At 36.8% G+C, this 21,627-nt stretch overlaps 1 protein-coding gene across 1 annotated transcript in view; it reads right to left on the bottom strand.

The window, feature by feature from the left end:
• LOC115216391 (gamma-aminobutyric acid receptor subunit beta-like) overlaps nucleotides 1–16,589 on the bottom strand; it is a 489,200-nt gene extending 472,611 nt beyond the window's left edge. Inside the window, exon 1 of the mRNA XM_029785687.2 lies at nucleotides 15,673–16,589. Coding sequence (XP_029641547.1) covers nucleotides 15,673–15,731 — 59 coding nt within the window. The 5' untranslated portion in view covers nucleotides 15,732–16,589. The remainder of the gene's footprint in view (nucleotides 1–15,672) is intronic.
• Nucleotides 16,590–21,627: the final 5,038 nt, after the last annotated feature.

The following is a 21,627-nucleotide window of genomic DNA, read 5'->3' as shown; positions in this document are numbered from 1 at the left end:
CGTACTTCCTTTAATCGGTTTACTTGAGAGCAATAATTATCTGAAGTCGATCCCTGATTTTGCAAAAAGAGCTCATAATACGTAATACCCTTCCAATCACATCAAATATAATGCATCACCTTCTCCGTGTGCTGATCAGCTTTTAGAATTACTAATTACGTTTGATTTCGCTTTCTCCAGGACCATTTCCACCGCATGTTCTTGTAAGCAATGCAGTCCTTCATTCCCCGTGGTCGCTCTTTTCAAAAAGGGTCACATTTGTTGCGTTTGAAGTGAGAATCGTGGACAGAAGAGCGGTCAATTAATTGTTTTCCTATTTAATTAGGATTGGTGTTTCGATTTGGTTATCAGCAAATACTTATTTCTTTACTACCCACAAGGGGCTAAACACAGAAGGGAGAAACAAGGAGAGACAAAGGCATTAAGTCGACTATATCGACCCCAGTGCGTAATTGGTACTTATTTAATCGACCCCGAAAGGATGAAAGGCAAAATCGACCTCGGCGGAATTTGAACTTAGAACGTAGCGGCAGACGAAATACCGCTAAGCATTTCGCCCAGCGTGCTAACGGCTCTGCCAGTTCACCGTCTTTGGTTATCATCAAATACTGTAAGGCCTGTCAGCTTGTTCACAATCTTTTCGATCAAACGTTTCTCGGTCAAAATCTATCGAAGCAACTATAAACGATCTTCTTAGATATTGTACCATTTCCATAGACTGCATGTGATTTTTGCTGCTTGTACAGCGTGTCCCTTTTGTAGATGTAAATTATATTCAAATCACGAAAATTTATCTCATTTTTCTCCATCCCGAGTTCCCTTACACAGGAACCATATAGAAAGACTTGTTGAATCGTCACATTTCAGAAAAAATGTGTCATATACCTTTGTCAAATGAGAGACGATGTCACATGTTACATATTAAAACGCTGCCACCTGAAGAACGGTACGAACTTTTGTTGCAAACCTATATACATATACGTGTGTTTGTGTGTGTGTGTGTGTGTGTATGCCTGAGTGTGTGTATGTGTATGCCTGAGTGTGTGTGTTTGTACATGTCTATACAGGGGTGGCTATATGGTAAGTAGTTTGCTTACCAACCACATGGTTCCGGGTTCAGTCCCACTGCGTGATATCTTAGCCTCGGGCCGTCCAAAGCCTTGTGAGTGGATTTGGTAGACGGAAACTGAAAGAAGCCCGTCGTATATATATATATATATATATATATATATATATATATAATATATATATATATATATATATATATATATATATATATATATATGTATATGTATGTGTGTGTATACGTTTATGCGTCTGTGTTTGTCACCCCCCAACATTGCTTGACAACCGATGCTGGTGTGTTTACATCCCCGTAACTTAGCGGTTTGGCAAAAGAACCGACAGAATAAGTACTAGGCTTACAAAGAATAAGTCCTGGGGTCGATATTTCCTCGACTAAAGGCGGTGCTCCAGCATGGCCGCAGTCAAATGACTGAAACAAGTAAAAGAGAATAAAAGAGAGAAAAGAGAGATATCTGTGTACCTATGTTTGTGTGCCTCATGTGTGCGTGTAGGTGTGTTTTTAGGATTCGACGTTTTTCTACGATGTTTCGGATGTTTGTTCTGCACCACGTTTAACAGACCCTTTCTGGTCATTCCTATCACCAGAAATTTAGTGAAACTAGTGACTGTATCGGTGGGTACTTGTCACGAACGACACTATAGTTCACCAATGTTAATTACATTATACAAAAACGTTAGAACTGTATAATATACAAAAGTCGTAAAAACAAACCTAATGGACATTTAATTACATAGACTTTGTTTCAATCAATTTTGAAAATAATGAAGAATTAAATAAAATCAATTTGTCATTATGGAGCTGGTGTCTGGCATAGACATTAAAATACATTTTTGATGAAAGGTCTTAATTGAGATCATCTTAAAACAGTAAAATTGTAGCATAGAAACAAGGGCGGATTCCGTCGGGTTGGTATTTACTTTTTACTTAGAATTTTTTGTGATCTCCTTTGGTCATGAATGACCATGGAATTGCACCAAGAAAGTTGCCCTCCGAGGTACAAGTCTGGGCAAGGTTGTTTATGGAAGACCATACATTTCAGCCGCCACTCTCCGCGTCACGGATGTTATTCGAGGGAACCGCAAATGCCGGTAGAGCTTGGCACCAGTGCACTGAAGCAACGTGAAATAAAGTGTCTTGCTCAAGAACGCAACACATAGTCCGGTTTGGTAATCAAACTCACTATCTCACGATTGTGAGACCGAAACTCTAACCAGTGAGCCACACGCCTTCTGTATATATATATATATATATATATATATATATACATACATACATACATATAAGCATACATACATACATAAATACATACATATATATATATACATACGCACACACACACACACACACACACACACACACACACATATTATATATATATATATATATATATATATATATATATATACTCAGGCTGACTCAAAAGTCGCCATACATACGAACAATATATTTTTTCATATGAAACAGTTTTTTTGTTTAATTCTTTCTTATAAAAGATAAATTTTTCCTGTATATGATGACTTTTGAATCACCCTGTATATATATATATATATATCCTTCTTTCACTTTTGCTATTAGAAATGCGATATGCGCTGCCTTATTCGGTGTGGGATAGCTTATACCATATCTATTATTATTATTACGCTCTGTAGTTTCTTCCACAACCAGAAAGAGAATGCTTCAGGATATACATCTATAAATAAAACGGTTGCAAGCGACTTCATTCATTTCCTACTTTGAAACATTTGCTGATTAAACACAAAGTTTGCGTTTGACGTTAAAATGGGGGTGCTACATGAAATCAAAGAATAGAGAGTTGGCAAATGACAGCGGCGCTCTTTTGTGTTGGAAATATCTATGGAAATTACCCAACATTTAAAATCAAATATAATTTCTACAATAACAGGAACTGGAACTCTGTTCTGAGGAGGATCAATAGAATTTTTTCCTTTCTTCAAAGTCATCTTAAAAGTATTGTTATGTTGAATTTAGTAATAGAATATAGAATGGTAGCGCACTTCTTGGCAGTATTTCATTGTAGTGAGAAGCGATAACAATTGCATATGTCCGCTAATGAAATACACATCACTTCCTGCGAAGCTATGCCTAGTTATATTTAAATATTTTTCAAGTTTCATTTAAAATGAGCTTCGTAAATTTCACAAGATGTAAGGAAAACTATTGACGTACACTCTGAATGAAAGCTTCAATTTAATACTGAAAAGCGTATTAACATGTCTGGAACGTGTGTCATCTCTCTTATCAGCTCGTCATATCGACAGTGAAAGCATGTAGCACATCTAAGTTCATTTTTGCTCATAACTTCTTCTGATTGAATGTTTACATATCAACAGAGCTGTTGGGGTTGTTGTACATTTAATATAGAAAATTATCATGAGAACAGCGATAATGTTTGTTGTGAAATAATAAATTTTGCAGATATGTAAATTAATTCAGGCTCATTTTCAAGAAACTTTCAATGTACAAATAAGTACATACATACAAAGGGAAGTTAAAAATGATTCGCTCTTTCGCCATAACATATATTCGTTATTGTCGTATCGCCTTCTGCGCATACGTGCTTATAGTATGTATTATTGTGGTCACGTGATCGAAGTTTGAGCCTGATCGCACCATTTTCCTTTGTGGCTTTACAGCGTGAGCATGGCCTCTCCACCAGCAATGTGCACCAAAGAAGAACCAAAAGCAGTGATCCAATTGCTCTGGACGGAAGGTGTTAGGTACTGAAATTCATCGGAGTCTTTCAGCACAATTGGTTAATAGTTTCAACGCTCTACCTGCGACGATTTCATCTCAATCGAAGGAGAGGAGCTTTCTCCGTCCGGGTTGCGGATCCGTGGAACAAGCTGCCAGACGAGATGGTGAAGATGCCGACGACCGCTTTGTTCAAAGCCTCCCTTGACCTCAAGTGGCCTGAACTCTTTACATGAACACCACCCTGTACTTAACTCCATGTCCCCCTACACGGCCTTGCTATTTGCTTTTGAGCCAAATTAACTAACTAACTAACATACATGCATGCATGCATACATCCATATATACATACATACATGTATACATACATACATACATACATACATACATACATACATGCATGCATACATACATACATACATACATACATACATACATACATACATACATACATACATACATGACTACTCCTTAAGCTTGTCTCAATTCCAATGAAAAGAACTTGTTTCTAAGTTGGAGCCGTGTTGTTTCTGTTTCAGAGAAAATTTGAATAACAAAACTAGAGCACGCGCACACACACACAAACACACACACGCACGCACAAACACACAAAATTATTCGGATAAGTATGACAAGTTTTATGGCTCCATTAAGAAGGAGGAATCAGTGAAATGTGTACTACAAGAGATTAAAAGTCTGTCATTACAATTCTGAGGCAGCATATAATATATCTCGCTGACACAACATTATTCAGCGCTTGTACTACACATTCTCTTCTGAACTAGTTACTACAATACGTTAAGAAATGGATGTATTTCATATAACTGGAAATTTTACCGTCAATAAATATATAAGATTTAATTTCCATTCCAAAGACGAGGACCGCAGGCATTAATCTGCATGTAATTTATATAAGAGTGAAGCGGTAGCGAGATGTACTAAGAAACTATGTTGCTCAAATTTACAGGAATAAATTATTACCTTCGTTAATGAATTTGACAAGGAGAGTGGAAAATAAATTGACATTAATTTCTCTCGTAAAAATATAGGAATGACCAACTTAACACAACTGAATCAAAAACATAGGTAAGATGACTGAGAAATTTGAAAATGGGTACGGAGATAAAAATAATGTAGGACTGAACGGAAATACTAATAATGGTTTCAAATTTTACCACAAGGGCAGCAATTTTAGGGGAGGGGTATGAGCCGATTATATCGACATCATTGTTCAACTAGTACTTATTTTATCGACCCAATGAAAATTAAAGTCGACTTCGGTAGAATTTGAACTCAGAACGTAACGACGGGCGAAATACCTATTTCTTTACTACCCACAAGGGGTTAAACACAGAGAGGACAAACAAGGATAGACAAACGGATTAAGTCGACTATATCGACCCCAGTGCGTAACTGGTACTTATTTAATCCAGCCCGAAAGGATGAAAGGCAAAGTTGACCTTGGCGGAATTTGAACTCAGAACATAGCGGCAGACGAAATACTGGTAAGCATTTCGCCCGGCGTACTAACGATTCTGCCAGCTCGCCGCCTTCGGAAATACTAATAATACAAATACTAAAGATCTATTATAAAATACCTAAAAGTTCATATCTCACCTACAAAAGTTACCTTTTTCTAAATCCAAAAGAAACCCTAAATTATCTCTTCTGCACAAAGTCGAAAGCGTTTGGTGACAACGAATAGAGACTATAAAAGTTCAATAGTGAAAGTGTTATACGTATAATTGCCACGTCAAAGTGGACGTTCACATAGAATTTCTTTTCGAAGAACCCTGATGTGGTTGCCCGAGAAATCGGATATAGGACTAGCTACAAGTAGGTAACAGCTTCAGAAAAATAAAGCAAACCGGAACATTGAGCCATTGGGAGTGATGCAGCAAACTGCTGATGGAAGTTGAACATAGAAAATTAAAACAACAAACGAGTTGAAATGCAACCGATCTGATGTTGTTTGGCGCGACAAAGAAAAAACATTTTTTCTTATGGATTTCAGCTTTTTATGAATTTCCCTAAACCAGTAACGCAGGAGAAATAAGAGAAAAAGAAACAAAACATTACGGGTATCGACAAGGACTTCACACAACCAGTAGAAATATATTTAGTTTTATATGCGTTTTCACTGGAGAATAATTATACATACTAACCAGCCAGTATCACAATATCTTCTATTCCTCGCATGACCAGAGAGTTAGATTCTTCACTTTTCACATTAACTTTATCTCACTCAATTCCGTATATATATATATATATATATATATATATATATATTATATATATATATATATATATATATATATATATTAGTTTAGTTAGTTAGTTAGTTAGTTAGTTAGTTAGTTAATTTGGCTCAAAAGCAAATAGCAAGGCCATGTAGTGGGACATGGAGTTAAATACAGGGTGGTGTTCATGTAAAGAGTTCAGGCCACTTGAGGTCCAGGGAGGCTTTGAACAAAGCGGTCGTCGGCATCTTCACCATCTCGTCTGGCAGCTTGTTCCACGGATCCGCAACCCGGACGGAGAAAGCTCCTCTCCTTCGATTGAGATGAAATCGTCGCAGGTAGAGCTTTTCGGAATGACCCCGCAGCCGACGCTCTGGAGCAGGAGTGAAGAACAGCTCTTTCGAGAGGTTACACTTTCCGCTTATGATGTTGTGGGCGAGAATGAGATCACCACGGCGGCGGCGTTTTTCAAGAGAATAAAGGTCGAGCGTCCTCAGCCTTTCTTGTAGGACAAATTTTTGAGACCATGAACCATGCGGGTAGCCAGCTTCTGGACTCTTTCGAGATGCTGTATGTCTTTGAGGAGATAAGGAGAAGAGACTTGAATCCCATACTCCAGTATGGGTCTCACCAGCGTGACATAGAGTGGTAGGAATATGGCTGCTGTGAGCATTCCGAATGACCGTCGAATCAAGAACAGAATTCCGCGTGCTTTGTTGGCAGCATGGACGCACTGGGCCGAAGGCGAAAAGGAGGAATCCACCAAGATACCCAGGTCCTTTACCTGATCGGTCCTCTCCAGCAGCAGACGACCCGGCTCGAAATCAAGTTGAGGTGCAGGAGTAGAGCCGACAGGCAGATGACAGCACTTTGACACGTTCAGACACAGGTCCCAATCGTTAGACCACTTCCAAATTTGGTGGAGGCATCGACGAATATCCTCTATATTACCGCATCTTTATATATAAAAGAGAGGTTGTGTGCTGTCTGTCTCCTACGATTTAGATTCCTAACTACTCCCACATTTTGCGGTGCAGTTTAACCAAAACCGGGTATCTTATAGACGTGATTCATATCGAGCCCTTCTGGGTATTAGCGCGCGTCTACGATGAGTCTACGATTTAAAAAACAAAATTACCATCTTTTTTTCCATTTTAATGCATTTTTTCGCTATTATATAAGGGAAGTAACTCTTTAAAAATGTCTACGATGAGTCAACGATTAAAAAAAAAATTTACCGTAATTTTTTTTTCCATTTATAATGCATTTTTTGCTATTTTTTGGCTATAACTCTCTAAAAATGCTTATATAGTTATTTCCCTTACAAACCCGAGCAACGCTGGGCGATACTGATAGTTATGATTACAGCGTATCAAATAGGAAACAAACCCAGATTATGGACCTGGAGTAGTAAACGAAACAATGTAAAATCACTATATATTTAAGAACCTCGTTTTTTTTTTGTTCTTCCTTCGCAAGTTTTGACTATCTATATAACAGAATCTATAATTATATATAATTAATTATATATATATATATAATTACAATTAAAACGAGGGTGAAAAATTGGATATTAATTTGATAACATCAATTGAACACCAGTGGTGTAGCATAATAAAAAATAAAATAAGGTTCAGTAAATTGTATTACATACATATGGGAGGGATAGTCACTATGTGGATAACCCTAATGCTAGATGTAGATCCGCTATGGTCCTACCACTAGAAATGTTCTTTAGAAAATTTAGCGAACACCAGAAACGTAAGCGAGCAAAACAAATGTAAAATAACAAAAATATAGATTAATCTGATTCACAATGACAGGAAGAGCCGACATCGAAGGATCAAAAAGCGACGTCGCTATATTTTGGTTATTTTTCATTTGTCTTGCTCCCTAAATTTTCTAGAGAGCATTTCTTAGTGGTAAGACCATAAAGGATCTACTTCCAGCATTCGGGTTGTCCACATAGTGGTCATCTGTCCCATATGTATATATATATATATCTTCCAATTTCAGAATTACAACTATTTAGCGGTTTGAGTTTGGCTGCTCTTTCTAGTGAGTCGAATGGCCTATCAGGGCCATTCCTTATATTGTTGAATGTATATTATATAGTCTTTGACTATCTTTTCTTCCTCACTAGACCGCTGGCAGCGGAGAATTTTTTCTAGAAATTTTTTTTGCTACCCTTATATTTATTAAAATTATTTTATATATATATATATATATATATATATATATATATATATATATATATATATATATATATATATAATATATATATATATATATATATATATATATATATATATATATATATGTAGGTCCGGGTTGAGTCGGGGTTAACCACAGTAAATAAGGTACTCAATACATAGCAGAGTAAATTAATTTAGCAGAGTAAATTCTATATAATAAAAATATATATATATATATATATATATAGTTCGTAACTTATATGGGGTTCGAACATCTTTTGCTGTATTGCGTTCTATGGTCAACCAAAAGTCTACTCAATTGTTGTGAGTACTTCCATCAGATTCCAAACTGAAATATATTTTGGCTTAAGAAACCTCTGTGTTTGCATATGTTTACCATTATTTTTGTTTTGTTACTTTCCACTGAAGTTAGGGCTTTCACACTGCTTTTATGTGGGATCATTGCCAAACTAGTATACATATGAAGACAATAAATCAAGTTAATCGGTTAAATCTAGCGATAATAATCAATCCAGTTTCTACTATGATCAGTTGCTCACGTAGATAATCTTTCAAGAAAAAAAGAAAAGAAAAACAAATGGGCGGGAATGAAATAGAAAAGAGACGGAAGAAAAACCAAAATTCTCTAAAGAACAACCTTAAAAGAACGTTGGCACTACGGGATCTGATAATGTTTAATGCTTAACAATAATAATAATAATAATAATATTAATAATATGCTTACTCACTGAAAGCATAGCTGTAGAACTGTAAATTTATATCATAATCTACTTTGAAAGCAGCTGTCAAAGGAAGCCATTATTTCCCTGCGTATGATGCGTTGTTTTGTAAAGTATAAACATTCGCAACAAAAATAAGAAGGAAGAAACTGTATAATTCTGTAGGCCACCGTCAACTACTCTTTGAAAAAAAAAAAACAGAAGACAACCGGTAACAACCGGTATCACTTAATCGCAGGTGTCATCTTTGCATTGAACCGCCATGTCACATTTATCAAATAGGCTTCCTTAAAATTCTTGTATTCGGAAATACTGAACTCTTTATGGCTCTATAAACTATATTGCTGCTTCTGTGTGTGTGACAAGTTTGAAGCAGGGAACTGAAGCTAGGATGTTGAGTATAAAAAGGTTAACATTTAGACAAAACACTTATGTGTAAAATGCGTTTCTTACTTCAGTTTGGTTAATCAAAACCTGATGCATCATCGGCAATATTATCGATCATAAAAAGAGAAGATAAAATGGTGCACACGAATTGGCTACTTCTCCAGGTGTTGTGAAAACGACGTTAAACGAAATTCAGTTCAACGACCAATAAACTATGTTGCAAAACTTAAAAAATGGTTGCGATCTATCTGAAAACTAAGTTATAAAACCGGTACAACTGTTTTGTAGCCATTCCACGTTATGTATATCACTATTTACGTCAAGTTCTAAGAATGGTGTTAGAAAAGAGGATCGTTAAAGAAGATAAAAATGACACCAACGATTTGAACGAAGAATCTTTTGTGTCAGTTGCTAAAATTTAGAAAATGAAGTGATTTGTTCATGCCATCCTATATCTAGCGAAAATTGCTTGGCATGGATAAAATTCTGATAAAATATTTTAGAAAAACAATAACCGTGATGTTTATACAACATGTAGGAAGGACAGAGGGGAAAATGAAGCAAAAGTTACGTTTGGATGAAGAGAAGGAAGCACAGAAACAAATTCGTTTCTTAACGAATACTTATGGGATCTTTTCCTTTTGAACGGCACATGTCAACACAATTTCTAGTTAACTAAACACTTTTAAACTTCGTATACTGGTAGAATGTGTTTATAAAACATCATTTTTTTCTTGGCTTTATTGAGAAAATTCTATAGTTTGTAAGATATTTCCACTTTAATTTCAAGCATTTCGGCAATTTTAACCAATCGCTGACCTCCATTTGGGGTGAAAAAATTCCGTGCTGTATGAATATGTCCCTCGTTTAAGAAACAGATTGGGTTTATTTACATTTGCGAATAAAAAAAGATACCCTTCCCCCACCCCTAACCCTAACCCTAACCCACCCTAACTCTAACCCTAAATCTAAAATAGATTGAAATGCAATAGATCGATACTAGGGTTATAATTATGGGTGACAATTTCATACGACACCGCTACGGAAAATGGGATTTTTTTCTAGCGGTGTCAAATGAAAATGTCACCCATAATTATAACCCTAGTATCAATATATTGCATTTCAATCTATTTTAGAGTTAGGGTTAGGGGTAGGGGAAGGGTATCTTTTTTTCTTCGCAAATGTAAATAAATCCAACTGTTTCTTAAACGAGGGACATATTCATACAGCACGGAATGTTTTCACCCCAAATGAAGGTCAGCGATTGGTTAAAATTGCCGAAATGCTTGAAATTAAAGTGGAAATATGTTACAACATATAGAATTTTCTCAATAAAGCCAAGAAAAAGTGATGTTTTATAAACACATTCTACCAGTATACGAAGTTTGAAAGTGTTTAGTTAACTAGAAATTTTGTTGACATGTGCCGTTCAAAAGCAAAAGATCCTGCTTATGTCCTTCGGCTATCCATTTGGTTAAATATTTAGTAACATAAATATGAAAAACAAAATCACAACTCCCACCCTAATAAAATTCTTTTAAGATCATAACTTCAAAAGTGTCTCGTACTAAGGTGTATCTTGAACAGGGAAATAACAATAGTAATTACGTACTAGATAAAAGATTATGAAGTCTCAGCTGTTGACACTAATTCTAAACGTTTTGTTTATTCTCCAGAGAAAATCTAAATATCATTGTCTGTCAAAAGCATACCAAAATTACTAACTTGTACATAAATTAGAAACTACTATTCTGTTTAATTATGTGTGTTTTCCATTAGGCGTCTAGCTAGCAGAATCGTTAGATTGTCAGGAAGAAATGCTTTTACAGAATTTGTTCCGGCTCTTGACATTCTCCCATCTCAGTCAACTTTGACTTTTATCCTTTTCCAGATCGATAAAATACAGCAGTAATCAAGTACTGGGAACCACGTGATCGACGAACACCTCCCCTTAAATAATTATTGCCCTGTGCCAAGATTTGAAAAAAATTTATAGGATCATTGAAGTGGTGAGTTAGCAGAATCGATAAATCACCAGAGAAAATTTTGAGCGATGTTTTTTTTTTCTAGTTCTTTACGTACTGCATTCAAATTTACCGAAGTCAGCTTTGCTTTTCATTTCTTCTTTATCGATAAAATTGAGTAGTAGTCCAATAATAAGGGTCATGTTACCCACTAACCCCTTCCCTTCAAAACTTTGGCATTGTGCTTAATTAAGAAATCATGTCTACTAATTCTATTGGTACACCGTATTTGTTTCGTGAAATATTTATTCCCTATCGGTAGGCGTAGGAGTGGCTGTGTGGTAAGTAGCTTGCTTGCGAACGGCCTACTCGTGTCTGCACTCAGGCCACATTAAAAAGAACTGCTCCCAGGACCATGGTAAGGTCCTGGAACAGTCACTGGCAGCCACCTCCCCTACCCGGTCAAAGGGAAGCCTCCTCAACCCAAAAACGATTAAAAAAGAAGAAAGCGGGCAACAATGGTTGCCCGCCGAAGGACCCTAAGGCTTCGGGAGTTGGAGGAGAGACTCCGGACAAAGCAGAAGAGCTCCACTCTCCCGAAGTCAAGAAGGAAAGAAAAAAAAGAAAGAAAAAGAACGGGTCATTGCAGGTGGACGATGATGTGCCGTCTGCATATTCCGAAGTTGTACCACCCGCAGTGGAAGAAACGACCCCCACCCTTAAAGATGAAGAATTACTTATATTTTTCTACAAGGGTGGGGAGGTGGAAAAATGGTAGAAGAACATAAAGTGACAGTAGATATGGCCTTCACACGGGATCCCGAATGGCCTCCGCAGATAGCTGTGGAAGTCATAAGGTTTTCCGTGTGGGAAAAGCTTAAAAGATTTAAAGAGAAATGTCGCATATGGTCGGGTGGCCCTAACACGGCGTATGCCTCGTACATGAATGGGGCATGGGAAATAGCGGGGTACAGGAACTGAAGCGGCATTGAAGATAATGATGGATATATTGATGTATATATCGATGAGTAGGAGAGGAAAAAGCCTCCTTAGAGGGTTTGAAACCTCATCTTACTGCATTATTTGTAGTGGTTTATAGACTCAATTGTGTGGTTTTTAAAAAAAACGTTAAGTAAGAGGTGTTTGTGCTTCCTTTTTGTAAGAGATTTGAAACCTCACTGATCTTTTGAAAAAAGAAAATATGTTTTCGAGAAAACTCCAATCGGCGGGTGTTGGGTTACGCATCTCATTTATTTATTTTTATTTCATATTCATTCATTAATGTGTTTGTCCAGCCCGCAGCTACTCTGTATACTGCCTTTATAGCAAATAAAATTAAATAAAGTAACTTGCTTACGAACCACGTGGTTCCGAGTTCAGTCCCACTGCATGGCACCTTGGGCAAGTGACTTCTTCTATAGCCTCGAGCTGACCAAAGCCTTGTGAGTTGATTTGGTAGACGGAAACTGAAAGAAACCCGTCGTATATATGTGTGTGTGTGTGTATGTTTGTGTGTCTGCGTTTGTCCCACCAACATCGCTTGACAACAGATGCTGGTGTGTTTACGGCCCGTAACTTAGCGGTTCGGCAATAGATAACTATAGAATAAGTACTAGGCTTACAAAGAATAAGTCCTGGGGTCGATTTGCTCGACTAAAGGCGGTGCTCCAGCACGGCCGCAGTCAAATGACTGAAACAAGTACAGGCATGAAAGAATAATCATACACTTTGTTTTTATCTATTCTGACTTAAGTGGGCATTCCTATACTCTCTAAACCATAGTCTCAAATGAATCTTCATACACACTCAACATTTGGGTGAAGTATTCCTGCTCACCTGCCATTCTATTGATCCAATTTACCCTAGGATTTATTCTAGTGCTGCCAAAAGCACTCCCACAGTATTTTCTCTTTACTTGAAAGGCGGCGAGCTGGCAGAAACGTTAGCACGCCGGGCGAAATGCGTAGCCGTATTTCGTCTGCCGTTACGTTCTGAGTTCAAATTCCGCCGTGGTCGACTTTGTCTTTCATCCTTTCGGGGTCGATAAATTAAGTACCAGCTACGCACTGGGGTCGATATAATCGACTTAATCCGTTTGTCTGTCCTTGTATGTCCTCTCTATGTTTAGCCCCTTGTGGGTAGTAAAGAAATAGGTTTTTTTCTCCTTACTATCCCTTTCTTTGGCCAACAAACATTGTCATCCGTTATTACATTTTTCTTGTTATCAAAAGAAACCGAATGAATCTTTCTTTTAAAGTTTGATTTCTTCTTTTTCATATATTTCTGTTTTTTCTTTCTTTCTAGTTTTCAAAAATTCTCTTCTAAAACAGATCCTTTTTTCTTCGACATGGGAACCTAGGTTTCCGTTCTCTAGTTTACCGTCTCTTCTCCACCAGGTAAACTTTCTGATCTATTCACTATTGTTGGTGTCTGCCTCATTAGGCATGCGTGAACTGTGAGCCTGCTCTCGTTTTCTTCTTTAATGTTTATCTCATGACGTCTTCTTCTTCTTCTTCTGTTTCTTCTTCTTGGTGTAGCTGCTGCTACTACTACTACTACTACTACTACTACTACTACTACTGCTACTACTACTATTACTACTACTGCTGCTGCTGCTGATTCCGCTGCTGTCGCTGCCGCCGCCCCCACTACCACCCACACCACCACCATCACTTACTACTACTACTACTACTACTGCTGCTGCTGCTGCTGCTGCAGTTACTGCTGCTGTTGGTACTACTACTACTACTACTACTACTACTTCTACTACTACTACTGCTGCTGCTGCTGTTACTGCTGCTGTTGGTACTACTACTACTACTACTACTACTTCTACTACTACTACTGCTACTGCTGCTGTTACTGCTGCTGTTGGTACTACTACTACTACTACTAGTCGTAGAGCAACAGCAACAATAAAATCAACTACTACTACTGGTAATCTCATACATGGTAATCTACGAGATGGTTATCTCATATCAAGATAAACAGCAGGTGATATTGCAGGTGGGAGCTCAGCTACAATTTTCTTCGGGTTGAATATCACATTCCGTTCAAAAGGTTTGTGAATAAGGGTTGTTTAATGAAGATGAACGAAACATCCATGTTACCAGAGATTAATTATTCAGACTCCAAAGAATCCCTTTTAACACATGGCTGTCATGTTATCCCACTACCCATGCTAATGATCAGCGATGCACATATCGTCAGCCACTAAGGGACATGCTCAACTGGTTAAGGACAAGCAACTGACAAGCAAATCTGTGGTTCTGAGTAGAATATTTGTTGTAGCCTATCTTTTACAAAACATGTACATTATAACACTTCCAAAGGTGTATTATTCAAACCCCAAAGCATTCCTTTCAATACACGGCTATGATGCTCCCCCATTACGTCTGCTCATGATCAGGGATGCACAAATCGTCAGCCACTAAGGGAAATGGTCAACTGGTTAAGGTCAAACAACTGACAAGCAAATCTGTGGTATTGAGCAGAATATTTGCTGTAGCCCATCTTTTATACCAAGACAAAACAATGTACATGATAACACTTCCAATCAGTTAAGATCAGAAGCCATGAGAGCCACTGTCTGGTACTGCATCAGGACATTTATTATTATTATTATTATTATTATTATATCGTTGTTATTATTATTATTATTATTATTATTATTATTATTATCATTATTATCAACATCCTTTCTGTAAGTAATCGCGTGAAATAACACGTGATTACTTAAAATGATGATAATAATCTAATATATTTGTCACTAGATGTATTGCAGCAAACAATGACAAATATAATATATTATAATATGATATAATATAATATAATGTAATATATGATATAATTCAATCTATTATATTATGATTCTAATATGTTATAAGATACAAACACACACTCGTATAATTTTCTGCGTAAGGTATGAAGAGAATAGAAGACAATAAGTGAAAGAGAGACAGGGAGAGAGAGAGAGAGAGAGAGAGAGAGAGAGAGAGAGAGAAGAGAGAGAGAGAGAGACAGAGAGAGAGAGAAGAGGAGGGGAGGAAGAAGAGAAAGAGAGATAAAGTGAGAGATTGGAGAGAGACTCTGGCTCAAGCTTGATTTTAAATCACTTAAATAACTGAAATAGGAGTCGACATCTTTATCTTTGCCGAAATACGTCTGGTGTATGGAGACCAGATCTCTTGCAGATGTATAAAATATGCACAATATCGATATCTTATGTGAGTGCGATGAATTATAAATGAGAAAAATAAATATTGATATTTCCATTGAATAAATGCAAATGGGAGAGTATGGCATGTCAGAAACATGTGAGTTGAAGAGGAAAAAAATATTACTTACCCAACCAGGATGACTGATAGGAAGACGAGGGATACGAGATTCCTTGTAGTTGCGGGCATGGCATAGTAAAACAGTTGAGCTTATAATTAACCAATGAGAGAAGGCGTCCAAATGACGTCCAACAACTTTAAATTAGCTGATTCTGATTGGCTGTCGATTATATTTCAGTTCTTTCATTGTTCCGTACGTTAATACCTGTTTTGTTGACTTCGTTTTCTTTCCATAAGCTTGGACATTAAACGAACAGTCAGCTTTAGCGTTTTAGTTGACGCGATCTATACCTCTCAATATGTGTACATACATGAATATATATATTTATACATTCACGTATATTTCTATACACAAAACACATTCAAAGATTCACGCGCTCACACGTATATTTATGCACATATATAACGTCCTGAAATATATTTGCAAGTAATTATAGAATCTCTCGTCTCTTGAAGATGTATTATCTGTCGTTAGAGCTAACTATCCCTGTATATTCTGAATGTTAAAACATCCACACAGGATCATCGTACGTATTCCAGATAAAACAATTTCACTGAAATAGTTCGTTTTCTTTAGGTATATTCTAACTGTCATTCATTAGTCATAAGTTGAAGGTTTCTTCATAGATATGTTCTTGTCATCTGTTGTAAGTCTTATTCATTAATCTTGTGTTTTCCACTTTGCTGACAAGATCTCAGTGTGCTAAGGCTGTTTATTTATTTCATTGATTCATTCATAAAGTCTATTTATTCTACTATCAGCTCATTAGCATATTTTTACTTCCTTCAGTTTTCAGAAATTACTAGAAAAGGATTCTCCCTCGAAGCGCTATGGACTTGGAAATTTTTGGAAATTCAAATAAATCTCTTTTTATTTTCTTGTATCGTGGTCGTGTAAATTCGTAAGTTGTGTTCAATTGCCTCTGAAAAGACATAAAAATAACAATAAAAAAGTGAAAACTTTAAAAAATCTTTCAAGCGGTGGCATAAATAATAAAAAACAAAACAATTTCTCAAAATACTACCGTTAGATAGTAACTAAACACCTTTGGTATTAAATAAGTTTTGCATGAGGCAGTGAGCTGGCAGAATCATTAAGCAGCCGAGCAAAACGCTTAGCGTCTTTACGTTGCGAGTTCGAATTCTACCGAGGTCAACTTTGCTTTTTATGCTTTCAGGATCGATAACATAATTACCGTTTGAGCATTGGGGTCGACGTAATGAAAGAAGCTACTCTACTGAAATTGCTGGTGTTGTGTTAAAATTTGAAACCGATGTTACATAAGTGATGTACAACATTATTACTCCTGTAACATTAAAAACTTGCGAGACCCGTGAATATTTCAGGAAGTTAATGGTAAAACTATTGAGTCATTTCTGAAAACTTTATCCAAAAACCCTGAAACCGTAGCCTGTGTTGTGTCCGTCTCATCTGCTACTCTTTGAAAAGTTAAAGAAATTGGAATACAATGATTATTACCTAATGCACTTTATATATACATGTTATATACTTCATGCACGGTTTTATAGACTTACTACACAGCACTCGTGAAATGAATATTCAGTCTTATTTTCACATTTTCCCCATAAACAAAAAGAAATCCTGTACATATGATACAACCTTTAGTTAAACTGCATAGATCTTCCACGTAAATAAACGTCAGTATTTTTATGGAATTGCACTTTTTTGGAATTGCGCAGGCGTTAAGTGATGGCTGATAGTAAAGACCTTCGATCTAAAAAATACACTGTCACTATCCAATCACCCCCACTACCACCAAACCACCCACTCCCACGTGTACGTCTGCTAACCGTGTACAACCGGTTGTATCATTTTTTTTTTGCCTTCATACAATTTGTCATAAGTTATCCTCGCGCGTGTAGCTGATTTATCCTCGACGTTACTGAGTACGATATAAAACTGTAGATATGTGTCGTAAACAACTATAATTTGGTTTAAGCCGGAATCAAACCACTGACGCTGAATTAGCAATTCCGGAACTTAAAATGCAAATAAGAAAAGAGAAAGCGAATGGTGGTAAATGAGGGCAAGGATTAAGGACGGTTTAATGGCCACGGCATATAAAGAGATTTGAATCCACGCATTCATTGATAGAAATACTACAGCCAATGAGATTCAAAGACAAAACTACCAATTCACTACGACCTCATTCACTGTTTCGATTAAAATATTTCTCCATTGAAAGCCAGTAATTAAATCTTACTTCAATAACAGTGAATTGCCTGAAAGTCTCACAGAAAATTTCAATGGAATATTTTTTTTTTCTTTTTTGTAATTTTGTTTACTTGTAGGCTTGTTTGTTTCACTATCATGTTGTTGAATCCTCTACGAACATATTGCAACTCGTAAAAGGGAAAGTAAACAAGAATAAATAAATCAACGATGCTAACAATAATATTTAAAGTGACAAAAATATCAATATCAATAAAAAATATTAGATAAAGGAAATATAAAAACAAAAAACAAAAAAAAAAACACTCGAAAGGAAATTTAAAGTCAATGGTCTCAAATTAATATGTCCCAATAATAAATAGTATTGAACCGTTTATTTAGATCAATCGTATGCACTCATAGAGGGATCGAAATCTGTATGAAGAAACGAAGAAGCGCTCATAGTATTTTCCGATTAGAAGGGAAAAAATATTTCGGTTAATTAGCCGATAAAGGTCATTAAAAAGACTGCTAAACAAGAAATGCAAATGCCAATAATAGTGAATAATAATAATAATAATAATAATAATAATAATAATAATAATAATATAATAATAATAATAATCACAATGATGATGATGATGATAATAATAATGATTTCGTTGAGATAGGGGGTCGGCGTGTAGGTGCTCGAGAGTTAATTTATGGATATAGACATATGCACACGGATATACACATAAAAGTACATAGATACGTATGTACAATACATAAAAATATAAACATATATAAACGTCCGTTAACAGACATGTCTATCTATATTCATTTGTATCAACATAACTATAAATATATAGCCTCACCGATAAATAGATTGATAGATAGACAGATAGATGGATGCTAACACACGCATACGTACATACATAGAAACATACACATACGGAAAGAGAAGAAAAGAGGGAGAAAGAGAGTAAGTGTGTGTGTGTGTGTTTGTATGTGAATGTGTGTTTACATGTGTATGTGTGTTTGTATGAGTATTTCTAGTTGTATTATGATATTTTTGCATTTCAGTGTGTTTCAGTGAAAGAGCATAATTTATCGTGATAAGCAGCATGCTACGTGATGTTTCGTAGTCCAGGGCACCGCCGACGGAAGAATATTATTTGACTAGAAATTAGGTTGCTGGAGTAAAGGATGCTAATACTCGAAGGTGGGACGTTGTGAAAATATATTTTCAAACTCACCGAACATTGTGTCAAAATGCATTAAAAATATTTTCAACATTTGCTTTTGATATTTTCTCGATCGTGCTTATGTCCATCTTTCTTGGTTATATGCCAATTTCTTTATCAAAGTGTTTACCTACAGTTTCAACAGTATCAGTTACATATACTATCGCAGAAACATCATTATCCTCACGAACATCATCATCATCATAATGAACGGTTACTAGTGGAAGTAGTTTAATTCATATCAGTGTACTATATGTTATGTATATTATGTAGTATTATTATTAGTATTATAGATTCGTATATCATCTACTTTAAGAAATATCACTTGAGATATCGATATCCATTAGATTTTATAAAATACTCCAGCACGTCTCTCAAAGCTCTGATTCATTAGGAAGCTCAGAGATATGGCGTTCTTTAGCAGAGCAATGTAAGACTTGATGGTATGATCAAAGAAATATACAAGCGCAATAATAAAACAAACAACCACCAATACGACCAAGATCACCACCGCAACCACCACCACCGCCATCAAAACCACCATCAACGCCATCACCACCACCACCACCACCGAAACCAGCAACACCACCACCAGTACCACCACTGCCACAACCACCACCACCACCACCACCACCACCACCACCACCACCACCACCGCCGCCACCACCACCACCACTACCACCACCAGCACCGTGACCTCCATTAGCACCGTCACCACCATTAGCAGAGTGACCGCTATCACCACCGTCACCTCCACCACCACCCAAACCGCCACCGCTAGCACCGCCGCCGCCGCCGCCACCAGGGCAACGAAATCAAGTGTTTGTGAAAGATTTTACGCATGGACAGAAAATGAGACAAAAATTATCATGAAATGTCCATTAAAAAATCTCCACAAATCGTTTGTGGCATTTAACTAAAAACATACACCGTGACGTAGTCATTTCATATATGTGTGTGTGTCTGTGGGTGTTTGTGTGTGTGAGAGAGTGTGTGTGTGTGTATAAACTTGTTGAATCACCAGAGATGGGTGACAGGACTCAGTACATATGTACAGTATTCTTTAATATGTTCCATCTGAAAGGCTGCGATTTCCAGTACTTACTCTTTCTTATTTCCTACCATCAGCTGATAACCGGAGCCTGGTTTTCTTTTGAAATATACTTCGTTTCAATATCTTTTGAAATATGAAATGAAAGTTTCCCGAAAACGCCTACCCTTCTGCGCACGCGTGCGTGTTCTGATTAAAATACCTGCATTAACGACACGTGCGAAAACAACTACTTCAAGCACGCGATTTTCACTTCATTTCTGGTGCTCGACTTCATGTTTCTCTAAATGTTTTAAACTCCTAATTCGTTGTTGTTTAATCAATGTTCCAAAGTAGAACACGTATATATATATATATTATATATATATATATATATATATATATATATATATATGTGTGTCTGTGTGGTGTGTGTGTGTATGCGTGTGTGTATGTGTGGTGTGTGTGTATGTGTGTGTGTATACGCTTTGGGTCATCCCATAGATAATGCAGTCTTTTTATACTTCTTATATTTTTCAAAATTAAGATAAGCAAAGTTCTTTTTAACCTATAATATACTCTCCTTTATTTTCTACCATTTTCCATCTGTGTGTTAGACTTGCAAGGCCCCCTCTTCCGGAATGCATTTGTCCGAGACGAAAAATACTCCACCGGTACTCTTCTGACCTCACCTACAGAATTCATATTTTTTCTCTCCAAATGATTTTGAAGATTGCAGAATAAATGATAATAAGATGGGGCAGTAACCGACGAATATGGTGGGTGGAGAATCGTTTGCAATACAAACTTATCCAGCCTTTGGAATGTCATCCTCGTTGTATGTGACCGAGCATCAACCTAATGGAAAAACAATTTTCTTCTTGAAACCAAAGATGGTATTTTTTCTTCAGGCGCTGACTTAAGCCGCTCAAACTGTTTGCAGTAGATCTTTCTTATCGTCTGGTTTCGGTTTAAATGTTCGAAGTGGACTAAACCTTTCATATCCAACGAAACAGATAACAACACCTTGCATGGGTGAAGACCTTCTTTAGCCTGGGATGCTGGTGTTTCTCTGCCCACTGTCATCGGCGTTTAACATTTCTACTTTCCCTACCCACTGTCTTTCGCGCTTGACGTTTTTATAGACATTCCATTTCTTGTCACCAGTCACTATTCAGTCCCAAAATAGGTTCGTTCGTGAGACGTGTCAGCAGAGAAGAGCACACATTCACTGCTTGTACGGGATTATACTAAGAAAGTTGTTGAGGGACCCATTGGCCTAAATTGCTTTCTTTTGCTATGGCACGCAGGTGCCGATGAAAGGTTGAATGACAAAATACAAGCTTCTCTGCTAGTTCCTCAACAGTTACAATGGGATTTTTTTCCACCAGGCTTTGCAGAACGTCCTCGTCGAGCTCTACAGATCTCCCAAGTCGAGGCTCGTCTTCTAGGCTGTAGTTTCCGGCTTGGAATTTCTGGTAACACCGTTGACATTGGCTTACGTTTATTGTCTGTTTCCTTTATACTGCATAAATA

This window comes from Octopus sinensis, linkage group LG10 (assembly GCF_006345805.1).
Source record: "Octopus sinensis linkage group LG10, ASM634580v1, whole genome shotgun sequence".
Lineage (NCBI taxonomy): Eukaryota > Metazoa > Mollusca > Cephalopoda > Octopoda > Octopodidae > Octopus > Octopus sinensis.
Note: the sequence above shows the minus strand (reverse complement) of the source record. Positions and strands in the feature narration are given on the sequence as shown.